This window comes from Myodes glareolus, chromosome 22 (genome assembly GCF_982192425.1).
Source record: "Myodes glareolus chromosome 22, mMyoGla1.1, whole genome shotgun sequence".
NCBI classification, from domain to species: domain Eukaryota; kingdom Metazoa; phylum Chordata; class Mammalia; order Rodentia; family Cricetidae; genus Myodes; species Myodes glareolus.
The window spans coordinates 36,294,911-36,312,493 of NC_142047.1; the positions used below are offsets into that span (position 1 = coordinate 36,294,911).

The 17,583-nt window shown below is 52.0% G+C and overlaps 4 protein-coding genes across 5 annotated transcripts in view; 2 read left to right on the plus strand and 2 right to left on the minus strand.

Annotated features, from left to right (window-relative positions):
- Window positions 1-139: 139 nt before the first annotated feature.
- Fbxl8 (F-box and leucine rich repeat protein 8) lies at window positions 140-5,267 on the minus strand. The gene is made up of 3 exons (XM_048437166.3): window positions 5,148-5,267; window positions 2,394-2,595; window positions 140-1,453 (listed from the first exon to the last, which is right to left on the minus strand). The coding sequence occupies exons 2-3, from the start codon at window positions 2,543-2,545 to the stop codon at window positions 481-483; spliced, it is 1,125 nt and encodes a 374-aa protein (XP_048293123.3). The 5' UTR covers window positions 2,546-2,595; window positions 5,148-5,267; the 3' UTR covers window positions 140-480.
- Tradd (TNFRSF1A associated via death domain) lies at window positions 5,210-10,334 on the plus strand. Its single transcript, XM_048437167.3, has 5 exons — window positions 5,210-5,347; window positions 8,150-8,308; window positions 8,872-9,149; window positions 9,230-9,422; window positions 9,572-10,334. Exons 2-5 carry the CDS (start codon window positions 8,158-8,160, stop codon window positions 9,859-9,861), a joined length of 912 nt encoding a protein of 303 aa, XP_048293124.3. The 5' UTR covers window positions 5,210-5,347; window positions 8,150-8,157; the 3' UTR covers window positions 9,862-10,334.
- Window positions 10,335-12,858: 2,524 nt separating this feature from the next.
- On the plus strand, window positions 12,859-15,727 carry B3gnt9 (UDP-GlcNAc:betaGal beta-1,3-N-acetylglucosaminyltransferase 9). Of its 2 annotated transcripts, none has more exons than XM_048437176.3 (2): window positions 12,859-13,217; window positions 13,338-15,727. In XM_048437176.3, the coding sequence occupies exon 2, from the start codon at window positions 13,427-13,429 to the stop codon at window positions 14,618-14,620; it is 1,194 nt and encodes a 397-aa protein (XP_048293133.1). In that variant the 5' UTR covers window positions 12,859-13,217; window positions 13,338-13,426; the 3' UTR covers window positions 14,621-15,727. The 2 variants fall into 2 exon arrangements, with proteins under 2 accessions (XP_048293133.1, XP_048293132.1); XM_048437175.3 differs by having other exon boundaries at window positions 12,860-13,159.
- Window positions 15,313-17,583, minus strand: part of Phaf1 (phagophore assembly factor 1) — a 28,746-nt gene continuing 26,475 nt past the window's right edge. The window contains exon 16 of the mRNA XM_048437173.3: window positions 15,313-16,781. Within this exon, the coding sequence (XP_048293130.1) occupies window positions 16,695-16,781 (87 nt within the window). The 3' untranslated portion in view covers window positions 15,313-16,694. The remainder of the gene's footprint in view (window positions 16,782-17,583) is intronic.

The following is a 17,583-nucleotide window of genomic DNA, read 5'->3' on the forward strand; positions in this document are numbered from 1 at the left end:
TGTGTACCGATGATCCCGACCTCCCACGGTCACAGAACAAAAGCCCCCGAGGTCCCCATTTTTGCAAGCCTGGCCGGACGCTCTTCCAGTTTGTGCATTTCCTGCCCTCCCCTTCAGAGCTGGCTCGAGACTACAGGACGCAGGAATACTAAAGGATTTATTTACTTCACACTCACCCTTGACTTTTTCCTTGTATTTGTGCCTGCCCTCCCCCAGTTCTGGGCCTCGGAGCTAGCGCAGAGTGGACAGGGGAGGGAGAGCCTACAATGGGGAGAGTCTACACAGAGGTTGAGAAGGCCCCATGAATCTATGGAGCCCGGGACTGGTCTGGATGTCTTCATAGGCCCCAAGCCCCGAGAAGCACCGTAGTCAATGGGCTCCCCAAGGACTGGGCTAGCGGCTGGGGAATGCCTGCGCGACTTGCTCAGTCCTTTCAGAAGCTTGGGGTCCGTGCAGTACTGGAGTGGTGAGATTGCCCAATCACCGCACCAGCGTGGGCCGCCAGGGATGGGGCTCACGCTTTAGTTTGAGGGTGTAGCTGCGCAGGCGCGGGCAGTGCGCGCGGAAGGCGTCCAGTACCGAGGGTCTCACCACGCAGAAGCAGTGTATCTCCCTCAAGCCCGCGCAGCGCGCCGCCACCTCCTCCAGAGCGGTGTACAGCTCGGTGGAAGCGGACGCGCGCACCTCGAGGGCGCGCAGAGTTTCGGCGTAGTGGCATGCTGCGAACCGCACGGGCCCTACCGTGTCCCCCGAGAGGTTGAGACGCAGCACAGCCACTGGTACGGCTGGTTGCAGGACGCGCGTTACAGCCTCGTCTGGAAGCGCAGGCTCCAGCTCCAGCTCCACCTCCAGCCCAGGGTGGCGGCAACGCAGTGTCGCCCACGCTTCATCAGGCAGGAGGGGCGCACGAGCATCTTCAGGGCACGCGCACCTCAATGCCAGGAGTGCAAAAGGGGCGCGATGTGGCGCGGCCAGCAGTTCCAGTGCGGCAGGGGACAGACTGGCCAGATGCAGTCCAAGGGCGCGCAGGTGCGGGCAAGCCTCCAAAAGCCTGAGCACAGAGCTGGGCTGCACGTTGTCCACTAGTGCATGGTTGTCCAGGAAAAGGCTACGGAGTTCGGGACAGTCACGTGCAGCCTGAAGCACCAGCGTGTCATCTAGTGTGTAGGGCAAGCGGCGCAGGTCGAGGTGGCGCAGTTGGTGAGCGGCTCCACAGACTGCGTGCACAGCGCTCAGGATGTCGCCGCCGGCGTCGAAAAGCGGCTTCTCTCCGCAGCATTCCAAGCGTAGGCCTCGAAGTCCTGGGGCTCGGCCGGCAAGAGCCCTCAGTAGCTCAGTGGCTGCTCGGCGGCTGGGCTTCTTTGATGGCTCATATTCCAGCCGTAGGTTGTGAATGTGGTCCAGGCAGGCGGACAAATACGGTGGCAACAAGTCTTCCAGCTCACTGTCACAGCTTGCATTAGAGCGACACAGAAAGGAGTTAGCGGTGTCACCATGAACTGGGGAAGAAACTTTTTTTTTAAAATTAGTGAATTGATTGATTGATTGATTGTGTGTGTGTGTGCAGGTGTTTTGCCTGCATGTATGTCTGCACCATGGGTGTGCCTAGTGTCTGAGGAGGCCAGAAGAGGGTGATGAATCTTCCAGGATTGTAATTACAGCTGGTTATGAGCTGGGAACCGAATCCAGGTCTTCTGGAAGAGCAGCTAGTGCTCTTAATTGAGGGGCCATCTCTTTATGCCCCTCACTTTGGGTTCCACCGGCCCTCTCTATTCTCTGTGATGGGAACTTCCATCCTTTCCCTTCAGAAGTCTTCAGAGGCTTCTCAGGCTGTAACCTCCCAGCATTCTAGCCCTGTGAAAAATTCACGGTAGACCGGAGTGGTGGTGGTGCACAACTTTAATCCCAGCACTCGGGAGGCAGAGGCAAGCGAATCTCTGTGAGTTAGAGGCCAGCCTGGTCTACAAGAGCTAGTTCCAGGACAGGCTCCAAAGCGCTAGGCTTACTCAGTAGTCTGTGGAGGTGGAGCAGGACCTCCAGACCACCAGAGACACTGCCTCTCTCACTTAGTTGCTGGATGAAGCCTCCAGGCCCAAGTGATTAAGTTTTCACGCCTCAGTTGCCTGTCTGTGCAAAGGAAATAATACTATCTACCTGCTACAAGCTTCTTGTGAGGATTAAATGAGCTAATTTATGCAAGGCACTTAGAACACACCGTGGAGGTTGGGGTCAGAGCTTAGTGATAGAATCCTTGCCTAGCAAGTGTGAGACCCAAGTTCAATCCCCTGGACTGAAAACAACACAGAACATTACCCAATACTAATTGGTATAAAGTAGGCAGCACTGAGTTTGTGTTCAAGCGTGAAGAGGAGTGGCAGCAGGAAGCAGCTCACCTGATGCTGGTGTCACGCCACACAGCACTGCTGGTGGTGGCGGCAGCCCAGGCCTTGCAGACTCTGGCGGTTGCAGCCCGGTCTCTGAGAGGCAGATCTCGGAAGATGAGCGCCAGCACTTCCTCTGGTAGTTTCTCTCCTGGCTCCACCATGGCGTGGGGGGGGGGGGGGGCGGCTGGTCTGCTGCTGCCTGCAGCTGTGCCTAAAGTGAAAGAGGGAGCCCTGGGCTCAGAAAGGTCCAAGTATTTCAGAAATGCCAACGCTTGGGCATAGCGATGCTTGTAGCCTGGGAGACACTATGCACTTTGCAGAAAGTGTACAGCTCCCAGCCTGTGAGATGACTCAGCAGATAAAGCATTTGCCCCCAACACTGATGACTTGAGTTTTATCCCTGGGCCCCAGGGGTGGAAAGGAAGAAATGACTTCTGAGAGTTGTCCTCTGGCCTCCACTGGCATGCTTGTCACCCTGGACCGAGCACTTCCATAGTCATAAACACGAATAAACAAATCATTAAAAAAAAAAAAAACAAAAGGATGGGACTGGAGAGATGACTTAGCAGCGAAGAAAGCTGGCAGTTCTTGCAGAGGACCTAGGTTTGGTTCCAGCACCCATGTGGTGGCTCACAACTGTCCTTAACTCTGGTTCCATGGGATCTGGTACCTCTTTGAGACTCTTTGGGCACCAGGCACATACATAATGCACATACATACATACATACATACATACATGCAGGCAAACACTCATATACATAAAATATGTAAATCTAAAAATGATTTTTTTCAGACAGGGGACTGAAAAGATGGCTTATCAATTACGAACATTTATTGCTCTCAAAGAAGGTGGAGATTTGATTCCCAGTGTCCACATGGCCAGTCACAACTGTCCATAACTACAAATCTAGGACACCGAACACCCTCTTCTAGCCTCCATGGCGCTGCTGCACACCCATGTCACACAGACATACACGCAAACACATGCACAGTAAATAGATTAGTTAAAAAAAGAAAATGCTAGCTGGTCGTGGTGCCTTTAGTCCTAGTGCTCAGGAGGCAGAGTCCCCTGGACCTCTGAGTTCAGGGTCATCCTGGTCTACAGAGGGAGCTCCAGGACAACCAGGGCTTTTACATGGAGAAATCCTGTCTCAAAAAACAAAACAAACAAAAAGAAAGAAAAGAAAGTGCAGAGGTTTCTGTTCAGAATGTTATTAATTTCCCCCAAAGGAAAAGGTGTAGCTCTGGTTGTGCACATCACACACACACACACACACACACACACACACACACACACTTCTTTCCCCTTCTCTTCTTCTTCTTTTTTTAATCTTTCTCATCGCTGCTGTGTGGCCCTGGCTGGTGTTGAACTTGAGGTTCTCCTGCCTCTGTGGTTTGGTTTTTCTTCCTTTTTTAAGGTTTATTTATTTATTATGTATACAGTGTTCTGCCTGCAGGCCAGAAGTGGGCACCAGATCTCATTATAGATGGTTGTCAGGCACCACGTGGTTGCTGGGACTTGAACTCAGGACCTTTGGAAGAGCTGCTTGTGTTCTTAGCCTCCTCCTTTTCTTCCTCTTTCTTCTTCCCTTTTTAAGACAGAGTTTCACTAAGTTGTCTTGGCTGTCCTGAAACTCACTCTGTAGACCAGGCTGGCCTTGAACTCAGAGATCCACCTGCCTCTTCTTTGGAGTGCTGTTACTAAAGGCATATGCTGCCAAGACTGGCTTTAAACTTTTTGTTTGTTTGTTTGTTTGTTTTGGGAGGGTTTTTGTTTGTTTTGTTTTGGGTTTTTTTTTTTTTGGTTTTTCGAGACAGGGTTTTTCTGTAGCTTTGGAGCCTGTCCTGGAACTAGCTCTTGCAGACCAGGTTGGACTCGAACTCAGAGATCCGCCTGCCTCTGCCTCTTTCTTCTACGGGTTCTTTAAACTACTTTCTCATTTGCTGAACAAGCTTTACTTGACTCCCTAGGTTTCAAGTTGCGGAATCCTGTCCCATCCCAGCCCTTCCACTAGAAATTGACTGCTGGGTTAATCAGGCGTGAATCTTAGTGGTTTTTTGTTTTGTTTTGTTTTGTCCGAGGTCACACGCCAATCAGGAAATGCTGGTGTTCTTGCAGCCTAGAAAGGGAGGTTCCTTTGCTCTGTCTCCACCCCCAGGAACAGACTTCCCGCTGCTTTCTGTGACAGACCTGCACTGGGAGGGGAAAAGCTTTCAGCTCTGGAGCCGGACTGCCCTTTCAGGGTTTTTATTCAAGTTAGGGTCCCGACCCTTGCGCAGCCCTGGTTCTCGCTAGCTATTTAAGGTTCAGTTGGAACTCAGAGCTCAGCTTTCAGAAGGAGGGTGGGCGTTGTTGGGGCTGTGAGTTCTCTTTGAAGCTGCCAGCTTTGTTTCAAGGTGCTGGGGGTCCATGCCACTTGCCATTTTATTTCCCCACGTCTTCCAAGCGTACGGTTTCTCGTGGTATTTGCCCCAAGTGTACTCTAGAGTTTCGGAGATTCCTGGCCAGGCTTGTTCTGGAATCACGGCACCCCACTTTTAAGTGCTAAAGTGTAGCAGAGATTAAGATCACCGAACTAGATTCCTAGGGGGCGCCAGAAAATTCTTATCTCCAGGAGACGCCCTCTGATTGAACCTCAGGAACTGACTTAAATTTGGCAGCTCTCACTCTGGGGCCCTTCGGCCTCAAAAACCTCAATCTGCTAAAGTCATGACCAGTGGGCAGTTCGTCCTGACTTCTAACCTTGGGTGTCGTTATCTTACCTGCTCAGCAGACTAGGTGGGCTTTGCCCGGAGGCAGGGGACTGGCCACGGAGGACAGCGGGGCAGGAAGGAGAGGCCCTGAGCGGAGAAGGCGGGACGCGCGGGCTGACCCGGTGGCTCGGGCTGGGGCGCCGCCCCTGCGTCTTTGCGCACACCCGGAAGCCGCGTGCAGCGGAGCCCAGCGAGTGTGCAGCGGCGAGGTTAGTGCGGAGAGTGGGTGGGCTGCCTTGGTGCCGCCGGAGCAGAGAGAGATCTGGCTCCCGAGGGTGGGCACCGCACGGGGGTGACACGCAGTTGCTGGCCAGCTGGTGGCGGCGGCCTGTTGGGCTGCTTCAGTGGGAGGCGCGAGGGACTTCGGACCTCCACCTTCATTGGTTTCTTGTCCCAACTAACTGGGTGTCAAGGCCCTGCAGGAGAGAGGATCTGGCTGCAAGGCTGGCCCGGAAAGCTTCTGAGACCCCCTTTCTGCCTGGCCCCTGGCGTGTGCGAACCCCCAGCTTGAAGGCGGGGTAGCGGGGAGTCTGGGAACCTCCCTCTGCCAGGTCGCGTTCGGTTCGGCGCAGCCAAGCAGGGGGCGTGTCCTGATGGTCTGGGAATCTCAAACTTTCAGTTCTAGAGTTGGGCGCCATGCCTGTCCACCTAGTCGGAAGTGGGGTTGCCCTGGGACTCTTACGCGTTAATGGGGGCATTTGTTCTTAAATTAGTATTGGTGTCCCAGGACCCAGCCTAGAAACCTCCCAGTGGGTGGAGGGCATTCATGGAAGGACACGTGGTGGGAAGGTTTTTAAATTGTGTCTTCCCCGCTCCCCCTGAGACAGGGTTTCTCTGTGTAGCCCTGGTTGTCCTGGAACTCGCTCTGTAGACCAGACTGGCATCGAACTCAGCCTCTGGGATTAAAGGTGTGCGCCACCACTGCCAGGCTATCCTTCATTACTTTTAAAGAAAGACCTTTATGTGCTGAGGTGTAGCTTAGTGACTGAGAATTTGGTTAGAATGCACAGGCCCAGGGTTCAACCCCAAGTGTGGAAGTGACTGAGGACTTGCTTTGTAATATAGACTGGCTGATCCTCCTGCCTCTGGCCTGAGTGCTGGGATTACAGGTAGGAAACCATCATAGCAAGTTCCTTTCGTCTTTTTCTTTTTATTTATTTTTTTTTCTTTTTTGTTCTGGGCCTTGCACATGCCAGGCAAGCACTTTATCACCGAACTATATATATATCTCCAGACCTACTCCTATTTTTTTCTTTTCCTGTCTTTTTGAGCCAGGGCCTTATTATGTAGACCAATCTGGCCTCAGCTTCCAGAATGCTGGGATTAAAGGCATGTCCCACTATGCCCCAACTCTTTTTTTTTTTTCTTTTTGAGACAAGGTTTCTCTGTGTAACAGTCCTGGCTGTCCTGAAATTCACTTTGTAGCCCATGCTGGCCTTGAACTCAGAGAGATCCATCTGCCTCTGCCTCCCGAGCACTGGGATTAAAGGCATGCGCCGCCACTGCCTGGCCCCCACTAAAGAAATATGTCATATATATATATATATATATATATATATATATATATATACATATACATATATATATATACACACACAAAATAGAATAGATATACAAAATACAAAGAAAATTAAAATCACTGCCCAACCTGCCCAGAGATAAACAATAGTCTTCAGGCTGTTTTAGTAAATATATATGCATTAGTATGTTTTCTATGAGGAGGGGTTTCAAAAATTGCATCCCCTATGCTAAGACTCAGATACAGCCATCGCCAATTAATTATTTCTCTTGGCAAGATATGCATGATGGCCTGTCCAGGGGCTTTCTTTCTTTTTTCTTTTTTTATTTATTATGTATACAATATTCTGTCTGTCTGTCTGTCTGCAGGCCAGAAGAGGGCACCAGACCTCATTACATATGGTTGTGAGCCACCATGTGGTTGCCGGGAATTGAACCTTTGGAAGAGCAGGCAATGCTCTTAACCGCTGAGCCATCTCTCCAGCCCAAACAAATACATCTTAAAACAAAGTGTATGTCCTGAGACGCAAGACATAGCTCAACAGTTAAGAGCACCGACTGCTCTTCCAGAGGAAACAGATTAGATTCCCAGCACCCACACCGTGGCTCACGACCATCTGTAACTCCAGTCTCTGACCCTCTTCTGTCCTCCATGAGCACCAGGTGTGCATGTAATAATTCTTATTAAAAAATAAGAGTGTTTGTCCTGTCAGGCATGCTGCTAATGCCTTTAATTCCAGTACTTGGGAAGCAGATTGCTGTGAATTGGAGGTCAACATAGGCTACATGGTGAGTTCTAGACCAGGCAGAGATATGTAGAGAGACCCCCCCCCACACACACACATACACGCACATGTATGTTCTCATCTCTTGGCCTTATTTCCTTCCATGTAGGTTCCCTCCTTCCCTCAGACAGGTACTTTCTAAACACTAGCCAAAGAGACCCATTTCTTCCCTCCAATTCAACCCCAAAGATAGGGAAATTAGTGCCACTTCCTTAGTGGTCCAACCAGGGATGCAGGGTTGAGTTTCTGTAGTCCAGTCTGAGCCTTATATCAAGTCTTAACTGGGTTTTGATGGACGCTGAGTGGTATGTGTTCTGGTCAGCCTTCTTACATCCATCCGTTCTTGGGTCTAGGCAGTGAAAGCTGAGTGAAGCCGGGTAGAGCGGGAACCTACATGGTACTTTGCATCTGAAAGGGTTTTGAGAACTTCAGGTTAATCTGCAGACAAAGCTAAGCGTGAATCTGACCACCCAGAAGGAAGAGGTCTTTTGCCAGCTTTGGTGAGAGGGACATACTGCCCTGGGGCTTACTGCAGGGCCCACCTCTGCTCTTCTGTTCCTGTGACCCTAGAGTCACAGCTGGTGGAGGGACAATCCTGAGTTCAAGTCTGGGTTGGACTGGGCAGGATTGTGAGCAGAGCCAAAAGTTGAGCCACCTGAGACTGCATATTTGTTTCCAAGTCTGGAGATAATCTGTTTGCATCTCTAGGAGGCAAGATGGCAGCGGGGCAGAATGGGCATGAAGAGTGGGTAGGCAGTGCATACCTGTTTCTGGAGTCTTCCCTAGACAAGGTGGTTCTGTCTGAAGCCTACACAGATCCCCAGAAGAAGGCGGCAATATACAAGGCGCTGCAGACCGCGTTGTCAGGTGTGTGACTGGACAGGCGTAGAAGTGACTCTGGGGCTTTGTGAGCAGAACTGGGTTTGAAGCCCCACTTTTTGTCTTTGTGGGTTTCGGCTCAGACACCTTCAGGAAAAGGGCCATTTTGGTGTGGGGTTAGAAGAGGTATCAGGAGAGAGGGAGCACCCCTGGCTGTGTGGGGTCTGCAGTCTTTGCTTATTGCACATGTGTCCTTGAGTGTAGACATTTGTACACTCATCCGTGTCTATCCAGATATACCTGTTGCTCTTCTAATGGCCCCTTGCTGTACATCCATTTCCACTTCAGAGCAACCAGTTCACTCTTTGCTACTAACTGCACTTTTCTGTCTTCTTTTCCTCTCTCACTGCTGCGCTCTACCCTCAAATCCTTCCCTGTACCTGTTCTTTCTGTTCCTCTTCCCCTTCTCAGGGCGGAGACCACAGGAGGCTGTAGCTGGTTGAGGGTCGGGAGAAAGGTCTGGCTATGTATGGGCTTAGCTTCCTGTTCTGGTTGCTTGGAGAAAAGTCCTGTTTGGGGACAGTTGGTGGCCTGATTGCTCGCTTCTGCAGAGAGTGCGGACAGCCCTGATGTACTGCAGATACTCAAGATCCACTGCAGCGACCCGCAGCTCGTCGTGCAATTGCGGTTCTCCGGGCGCCTGCTGTGTGGCCGGTTCCTTCAAGCTTACCGCGAGGGGGCGCTGCGCACCGCTCTGCAGAGGTGCATGGCCCCGGCACTTGCCCAGGAAGCGGTGCGGCTGGAACTGGAGTTGCGTGCTGGCGCAGAGCAATTGGACCCTTTGCTGACCGACGAGGAGCGCTGTTTAAATTACATTTTAGCCCAGAAGGTGCTGCCATATGGAGTTAGGATGGGATGGGCGGGGATTTGTGGCCAAAAGCCGCACTTACTGTACACCCCTTTCCGCAGCCCGACCGGCTACGGGATGAGGAACTGGCAGAACTGGAGAATGAATTCCGCAAGCTGACTTGCGTCCGTACTGACTCGAGTGAAGCCATACAGGTTGATTCAGCCACTTCGAAGTCCCCAGTTCCCTCTCTGGCCGAGGAGAAGTCACTGCCGGCGGCCTGCCATACTTTTCTGTTCCATGGTCAGCCCGTAGGTGAGGTTCACCAGCCGAAGCGGGGGTCGGTCACCGGGAGGTTGGTCTGGGCTGAAGCATGGCTGGGCCCAGGGATCCGCAGGCAGATGCGGAAGGGTGTCGGCTCCAGGGAACCGGTGCTCACCCACCTCTCCTCACTTTCTCCGCAGTGAACCGGCCACTGAATCTGCAAGACCAGCAGACGTTCGCGCGCTCAGTGGGTCTCAAATGGCGCAGGGTGGGGCGCTCGCTGCAGAGTAGCTGTCGAGCACTGAGGGATCCTGCCCTCGACGCGCTGGCCTATGAATATGAGCGAGAAGGGCTATACGAGCAGGCCTTCCAGCTGCTGCGCCGCTTCATACAAGCCGAGGGCCGTCGTGCCACGCTGCAGCGCCTGGTGGAGGCGCTGGAGGAGAACGAGCTCACCAGTCTTGCAGAGGATCTGCTAGGCTTGGCCTAGGTCTGGTACAATGGGAAGGGCAGTCAATCAGCAGTTCAGCCAGGGTTTGGACCCCACCGGTGGCTGTTGAGGTCTTTTTACTGCTGCTGTTGCTATTGCTGACTACTTCCCATCCACTGGACTCGGAGAGCATACAAACACACCCCACCCCCGCCCCACTTTGCCTCGCTGCTGGAGCAGAACCAACCGCTTTCCCAGGAGCCAGGCAAGCACCACGGAGCCTCAGGGGCTCCGTCACTGAGGATTCTACCCCAGATTCTTTGATGGAGACAGTGTAGATGTCCTTGTCTTCCCATCCTAAAATAGGACTTCCTACAACTCACCCTAAGTACCTGGACCTTCTGAGGTCTAGATGTCAATCAAGGTGCTGTAAATACTGTTGCGATCAGGATGCACGAAACTTCCCTGCCCTTGGTTCATACTCAACGTGGGACCTAAGCACTTTGCAACCATAATAAAATGTAACCCTTTTACAGACTTGTGGAAATACTGAGGTTCAGCCCAGGTTGGGGTTAGGCTCCTTCGAGGGATGAGTGAGACAGGTGGAGGAGGGGGAAGAGGGGCAGGGTTCTGGGTACAGCAGCTCCGGTGGGGCCTCGAGGAAGATGAGAAGGGGAGGAGGTCAGGACAAGTGTACAGGGCTAAATGGCGGGCAGGTAGCTTCCTGTCCTGTTAGTGGGGTTTGGCGAACCATTGTATAGTTTGGGTTTTTTGTTTGTTAATGTTTTAAGTATGGGCATAAACCAGATATACAAGGAGCCTTAATTAGAAAAATTAAAATTTCAGCCGAGCAGTGGTGGTGCACACCTTTGATTCCAGCACTTGGGAGGCAGAGACGGGCGATCTCTGAGTTTGAGATGAGTTTCTGGACAGCCAGGGCTACACAAAGAAACCTTGCCTCAACTAAACAAAGAAAACAATATTTCAAATACATTAGAGAACTTTACAATTAGAAAGGAATGCAAAATTTTACAGACTAGTAAATCCTAATCAAAATGATCAGGCAAATATAGTAAAACTGCATCTTTCCCATAAAAAGGATACATTTTCTTCTGCGGGGACTCTCTTGCATGCCAGGGACCTGATCTCAGGATGACGTCATCATCCCTGTGAATCTCCCTTTCCTGAGGAACACCTCCTTCCTCATTTTCTTCTTCAATAATAATCCATTTCTCCATCTTTGATCCTCCCTCCCACCCCCTTCAGCGTCTCCCTCTGTGGATGAGGCTTATCCTCCACCCTCAAAACCGAGTGCTGAGATTACTTAAACCTCCATATCTGGCCTGAATTTCACGTGCATACTAAATGCCTACTTCCTTTCCTCTCCCCAATTCTGAGCCTGCCTCCTCTTCCTCTGTGAGTGAGCTAGCCTCCTCCTCCTCTTCATGCTCATCTTCCTCAGTCTGGATTTCACTATGGGTTCATTCTTCTCAACAATACTTTCTCTTAACCCCGCAGACTTGTGATTTCACTTTAAGAAATCAAGACTTTGGGGCTGGAGAGATGGCTCAGTGGTTAAGAGTACTGACTGCTCTTCCAGAGGACCTGGGTTCAATTCCCAGCACCCACATGGCAGCTCACAACTGTCTGAAGATCCAGTTGCAGGGGGTCTGACACCTTCACACCAATGCACATAAAATAAAGTTAAATAAATCTTAAAAAATATTTTTTAAAAAATATTTTTATAAAAAGAAATCAAGACTTTCCAAAATATTAAGATGAATCCCAACAGCTATTTGGGAGGGAGAATGCAGCAGGCCTGTGACCTTGGGTGAGGAATGGGTTCAGGGATGCCAGGCGTTTATATTTCCCTGTGGGTTGGAGACAGGGAGAGGCCCTGACTGCTCTCCTCACAGGGAACAATTATCCTCCTGATGAACCTGGAGCTCAGCCGAATCTATAGTTCCAAACCCAGGAAAACAATCAGGGCCACAAACTCAAGAATGGAGCTGGGAAATACTAATGCGAGCCTGTAACCCTAACACTTTTTGGGGGCTGAGGCAGGTGGGTCATTAGCTCAAGGCTGTGAGGGGGTATGTAGCATGGTCATCCTTAAAAACCCCAAACATCAGTGAACAGGTGTGGCATAGGAAGGCCTGAATGACAAAATAGTTCAAAGAGGAAGGAAAACCAAGGGACCTAGAAAACAGGGCACAGCCTATATTGGGTCAACAGCCCCTTCTGAAAACCTCCCCAAACAATACCAATCCCTGATAGTCCAGTCTAGATTGCAGAGGCAACAGCATGGTCATTTCTACCTGCAAGGATGCTATGTTGGGAAGCTCAAAACTGGATCTGGGCATGGAGACAGGAATGAAGTGCTTGCCTGGGAAGTGACTGTAAACAGAAGTGTTTCCATTCTCTCTATCGGGTGGATGAGAAGGGCAAGGATGCACAGGGAGATTCCTGAATTCCATAAGCCCTGGGGCGGTCGTTTCTGCCTGTGTCATCGCGGGGCAAGTCACTTAACTCACAAAGCAGTGGTCTTCTCTGGGAGAAGAGCTGCCGGCAAGTCTGTAGGAGCAGAACTAGCTGTCTTGTTTGTTGGGGTGTGTGTGCTTGTGTTTACGGGTGGCAAGTGTGACAGAGCTAGGAGTAAGGAGGTGGCTGTATATCATTGGGGCAGTTTATGGCTCCTGCTTGGTGGACCAGGGCTGCTCAGGAGAGGTGTTCTGAAAAATGGCCCGGGATAGTGGTCAAAGAGCTGAAAGTTAAGGCACTAAGGCCTAGGCTAGGAATTTGGGACTCATCAGCCGGAACGGGACTCCTGACAGTTTTCCGCAGAGGTGTGGATGCGGGTACCCAGATACATGTATAAGTCCAGCCCTCAAGAGGCAGAGGCAGGAGGATCACTGTGAGTTCGAGGCCAGCCGGGTCTACAAGAGCTAGTTCCAGGACAGGCTCCAAAGCTAGAGAGAAAAACCCTGTCTTAACCTACACCACCAAAAAACAACAACAACAACAACAAAAAAAAAACCAAAAAAAAAAACCAGACAAACAAACAAACAAACAAAAAACAAACCAAGCTTTCTCAGAGAGTCGTCCGTAAGAAATCCTTTTAGGAATCAGCCCACACTCAGAGATGGCGCTCCTTATACCAGGGCGGAGCTGAGCTCCAGATGTCGGGGCGTACACAGCTGTAGGATCACGTGGCATAGCCTCAGCCCCCTTCCTGCCAACGCTGCATTTGGCTCAAAGCCAGGTCATGGCCGCCCTTGGGACCCCGAGCTGACAGTTGGAGGGCCCTGCGTTTAGGGGCTGCAACCATCCCCCCCTTTTACCGTCCCCGCGGTCAAGCGTGAGTGCTGAGGTCCTAAGGACCAAGATTAGAGGCGGGGATGGGGTGAGAAAGAAGGGTGAGCTTTGGTGCACCGGGTAGGGGGTCCGTAGGGGCGAGGCCTACGTCTCCCTGCCCAGCCTTGGGGATCATTCCTGGGCCGGGACTGATGTTAGAGGCTGAACTTCTCGTCCCTTAGGCTGCTGCGGTGCGTGCGTCAGGGCCCAGGGCGGAGGTCTTCCTAGCGGATGAAGGAAAGCTAGGACCCCGGGACGGGCGGGGCTGGACATGAAGAGGAGGTGGCGCCGTTGCCGGGACGCGTGGCTCACGCTACTGCTCAGCGTCACCCTCGGCCTCCTGCTCTACGCTCAGCGTGACGGGGCAGCCCCCAAAACCAGAGCACCACCAGCTCGAGGACAGCCCCCGCGGCCCACTTCTGGTCTCCGAGCACGCGCGCCCCCCAATACCGCCAGCGCCGCTCCGCCAGCCTACGAGGACGACACCCCGGTGCCGCCCACCCCTACGGGCCCCTTTGACTTCGGCAGCTATCTGCGCGCCAAGGATCAACGGCGCTTCCCGCTGCTCATTAACCAGCCACGCAAATGCCGCAGAGACGGCGCACCTGGCGGCCCGCCCGATCTGCTCATCGCGGTCAAATCTGTGGCCGCCGACTTCGAGCGGAGGGAAGCCGTACGCCAGACTTGGGGTGCCGAGGGTCGCGTGCAGGGGGCACTCGTGCGCCGAGTGTTCTTGCTGGGAGTGCCCAGGGGCGCCGGCTCTGGCAGTGCGGGAACGCGGACGCACTGGCGCGCCCTGCTGGAAGCTGAGAGCCGCGCCTATGCAGACATCCTGCTCTGGGATTTTGAAGACACTTTCTTTAATCTAACGCTCAAGGAGATTCACTTTTTGGCTTGGGCCACAGCTTTCTGTCCAGACGTACGCTTTGTTTTTAAGGGCGATGCCGATGTGTTTGTGCACGTGAGAAACCTGCTGCAGTTCCTGGAGTCGCGGGATCCGGCACAGGACCTTCTTGCCGGTGATGTGATTGTGCAGGCAAGGCCAATCCGTGAGAGAGCCAGCAAGTACTTCATTCCCAAGGCTGTGTATGGACTGCCGGTTTACCCGGCCTATGCCGGGGGTGGCGGCTTTGTTCTTTCCGGAGCCACGCTCCGCCGCCTAGCAGAGGCCTGTACACAGGTTGAGCTCTTTCCCATAGACGATGTCTTTCTGGGCATGTGTTTGCAGCGCCTGCGGCTCACACCTGAGCCTCATCCAGCGTTTCGCACCTTTGGCATTGCTCAGCCGTCAGCTGCACCGCATCTTCGCACCTTTGACCCCTGTTTCTACCGAGAATTGGTGGTAGTGCATGGGCTATCTGCAGCTGACATTTGGCTTATGTGGCGCTTGCTGTATGGGCCTCGGGGACCAGTCTGTGCACATCCACAGCCTGTAGCAACAGGTTCGTTCCAATGGGACGCTTAACTACCTATCACAGTATCAAGCCTCCCTCACTCAGCTCCAGAAGTCATTATTAAAGAACCGAAAGGGTTTCCCATGAGAGTTAATGGTGTACATGGCCTTTCTCTAGATCACTGAGTGTGCAGCGCTGACGCACTAAGATAGCCAGGGCCAAGGTGGTGGACCGTGTCTTGACCAGCAAACCCAAAAGCTATTTAATAAAACTAGTAGCCAACAGCATTACTGTGCATGCCAGTGAGGGCTTGTTCGGTTATTTGCCTCCTTCGTTCTCCACATTGACTTTCCAGCGGCCCTATTTTCTTTTTCCTTGTTTTACAGAGACAGGGTTTCTCTGTAGCTTTGGAGCCTGTCCTGGAACTAGCTCTTGTAGCCCAGGCTGGCCTCGAACTCACAGAGATCTGCCTGCCTCTGCCTCCTGAGTGCTGGGGTTAAAGGCGTGCGCCACCTCCCGGCCTCCAGCGGCCCTATCTTATCTGTCTGTCCCCGTTGAGGTCTTCTGTGTTGGAGCTAACCCTTTAGGCCCAGGTTTGTCTGTAACAGGAGGCATGGGGCCATAATGTGTCATGGTCTTGTCCACTATATGTACACACACACACAACTATGTCAATGTACTTATGAAGCTGACTCCGCCCCCTCCCAGCCGTCCTAAGATTCCCATGTTCTTCAACCACAGTCAAGAAAATCAACAGCTCACATTTTAGTACAAACACCCCAGCAGCAGCTCATGGCAAGCTGTCACTGTGGGCATAGGTGCTTTATTGGAAAGGGGATGAGGAGGTTTCCTCTGTTCAAGAGGATGGGAGCAGTCCTGGCTACCCTGACAGTGGGACGTGTAGGGTCTCTGGCCAGACCAAGGTCCAAATGGGAAGACACCTGTCAATCAGTCATGGGAGTGCCACACAGGCCTGGCTGTAGGCCCAGGAACCATACAGACAGCTGGGGCAGGCCCCCTGCACATTCATCATGAACTATACAAGATGAGGCTGTACATGAGTTAATTACAAAAGTCATTATTTACAAAAATCTGTACACACATTTGAAAAACTCACAAAATTGTCATCTATGTATCACAAGTTGCTAGACCAAAATATTAAAAATGGGATAAAATTATGTTTCTCTTCTCAATTCTTTTCAAAAGGATTAATATTTTAAAGCACATATATACTACTTTCCATTAGCAAGACCCATGTAAGAAACGCAGCAGCCCAATCTTCTTTGAGCCCCTAGGCCTTAAACCAAGCGGCCAAGCCAGGCCAGTGCCCAGAAATGGGGCAGGGAGCTGGCCCACAGTGCACAACAGAATGCTGTAATGTAACAGAAGGAGGAAGGTGTCTTTGGCTAACACTTTGGCATTAAATAAAAGAGGCAAACAAGATGGAAACATGCAGCCCTGTCAGCCAGGTTGGACCAAGAGACACAAGTGACCTTGAAGGCTGGCTCCCAGAGCAGCAGTGGGAACCCAGCCCGGGTACATACCTGGTACAAAACTGTATTTCAACCACTTAGGTGTGCCACCTGGGCATGGCAGGGAGCACTTGCACAAAAGAAACAGAAAAGGGCATGTGGGCCACACCAGCCACAGCCAGCTCATCAAGTAGCTAAAGTGGATGTAGTGCAAATATTGCAACCCAGTACTATGGACACAGGACCTGCTCTGCTCACCATAGGACCACATGGCAATGTCAGGCCAAAAGTGGACCCTGTTCTCATGCTAGATACCTATTTCCTTAGCCAGAGAAAGAGCCCATCTTCCCTATGTGTGCAGGACAGGGGTTGACATGTCCTTCATTACACGTTAACTGAGAGGCCCTGGTCCAGGTTATCAAGGCCCAGAGTTTGTGCTTCTCTTTGCAGACTGTTCTCTGCTGGCAACAGCAGGCTTAGGACAGAGGGCGATCTGGGTTCTCTGCCCCAGGGTAGAGGACTCAACACAAATCCCACTTCTGAACTCTTCCGAATCCCAGAGCCCTTCAACACTGCCAAGGTACCCAAGAAAACACGCAGGGTGGCACAGAGACCCACTGAGCTGGATGTGATGAACAGTTCCATGGACAGAAGGGAATGGGTAGTGATGTCCTTAGGGCAGCTCTGCTGTTCTCAGGTGGGCACCAGGCCTAGGGGGGCCATACAGGGTCACTGAGGCAATGTGGTTGTTCTGCATGACCTGGTGTGAGAAGAGAACAGCAAGCGGGTCAGGAGGGAAGGATGCAGGCAGTCAGATCCCCAGGACAGGGTGGCCAGAGGATGTATGCACGTCATACTTGCACACAGGTTTGGGCTCTGTACTTCCTGAAGCACCAGCTTCTTCATGTCAGTGGGGCTTACTGCTCAAAGGTCTGCCTGCTCTTCACAGGGTATGTGGCCTTTAGAAACTCCCTTATCTAGTCTTTCTGCAAGTGCAAAGGGCCTGCTCAAGTATGGCATCCAGACACAGCCTGAAAACATGGGTTTCCCAGTCTCTCAAACCAGTGGCGTCTCCAGGGCCACTCATCCACACGCCACTCAAAAACCAGCACACCCACATTTGGTCATACTTGCTTTGAGGTTCCTCTGCCCTGCTGTGCTGCTTACTGATACAAACTGAGGCATCACTGAACTCATCTTGTTCAGGCTCTGAAGCCTGATTTCCCCAACCCATTCTTTTCTTTTTTACATTATTAATGTAAAAGGAGCATGCATTGCCACAGCACACATGTGAGGGTCAGAGGACGACTCTCAGGAGACTGCTCTCTTGTACCATATGGACACCAGGGACTGAGCTCAGGTCCTCAGGGCTGGCAGCGTGTGCCTTTACCTGCTGAGCTATCTCATTGGCTCTCGCACCAAAATTTCTGAACTTTTAGACAGCAGAGATGAGGAAGGGTTCATCTGCCCAGCATGGCTTGGAACCCCCACAATTCGCCTCAGTCACTTGTCTGTCCCTGATACAATCACAAAGCCCTTAGCAGCTTATCTGGCCTCCAGGA

Bases quoted from the DNA above. Each gene is read 5' to 3' on its own strand.
- B3gnt9 (XM_048437176.3), top strand. From the start codon at position 13,427: ATGAAGAGGAGGTGGCGCCGTTGCCGGGACGCGTGGCTCACGCTACTG.
- Tradd (XM_048437167.3), top strand. From the start codon at position 8,158: ATGGCAGCGGGGCAGAATGGGCATGAAGAGTGGGTAGGCAGTGCATAC. The intron at 8,309-8,871 runs GTGTGTGACTGG...TCGCTTCTGCAG, and splicing joins GCTGCAGACCGCGTTGTCAG to AGAGTGCGGACAGCCCTGAT. The intron at 9,150-9,229 runs GTGCTGCCATAT...CCCTTTCCGCAG, and splicing joins ATTACATTTTAGCCCAGAAG to CCCGACCGGCTACGGGATGA.
- Fbxl8 (XM_048437166.3), bottom strand. From the start codon at position 2,545: ATGGTGGAGCCAGGAGAGAAACTACCAGAGGAAGTGCTGGCGCTCATC. The intron at 1,454-2,393 runs GTGAGCTGCTTC...CTCTAATGCAAG, and splicing joins TGGCGTGACACCAGCATCAG to CTGTGACAGTGAGCTGGAAG.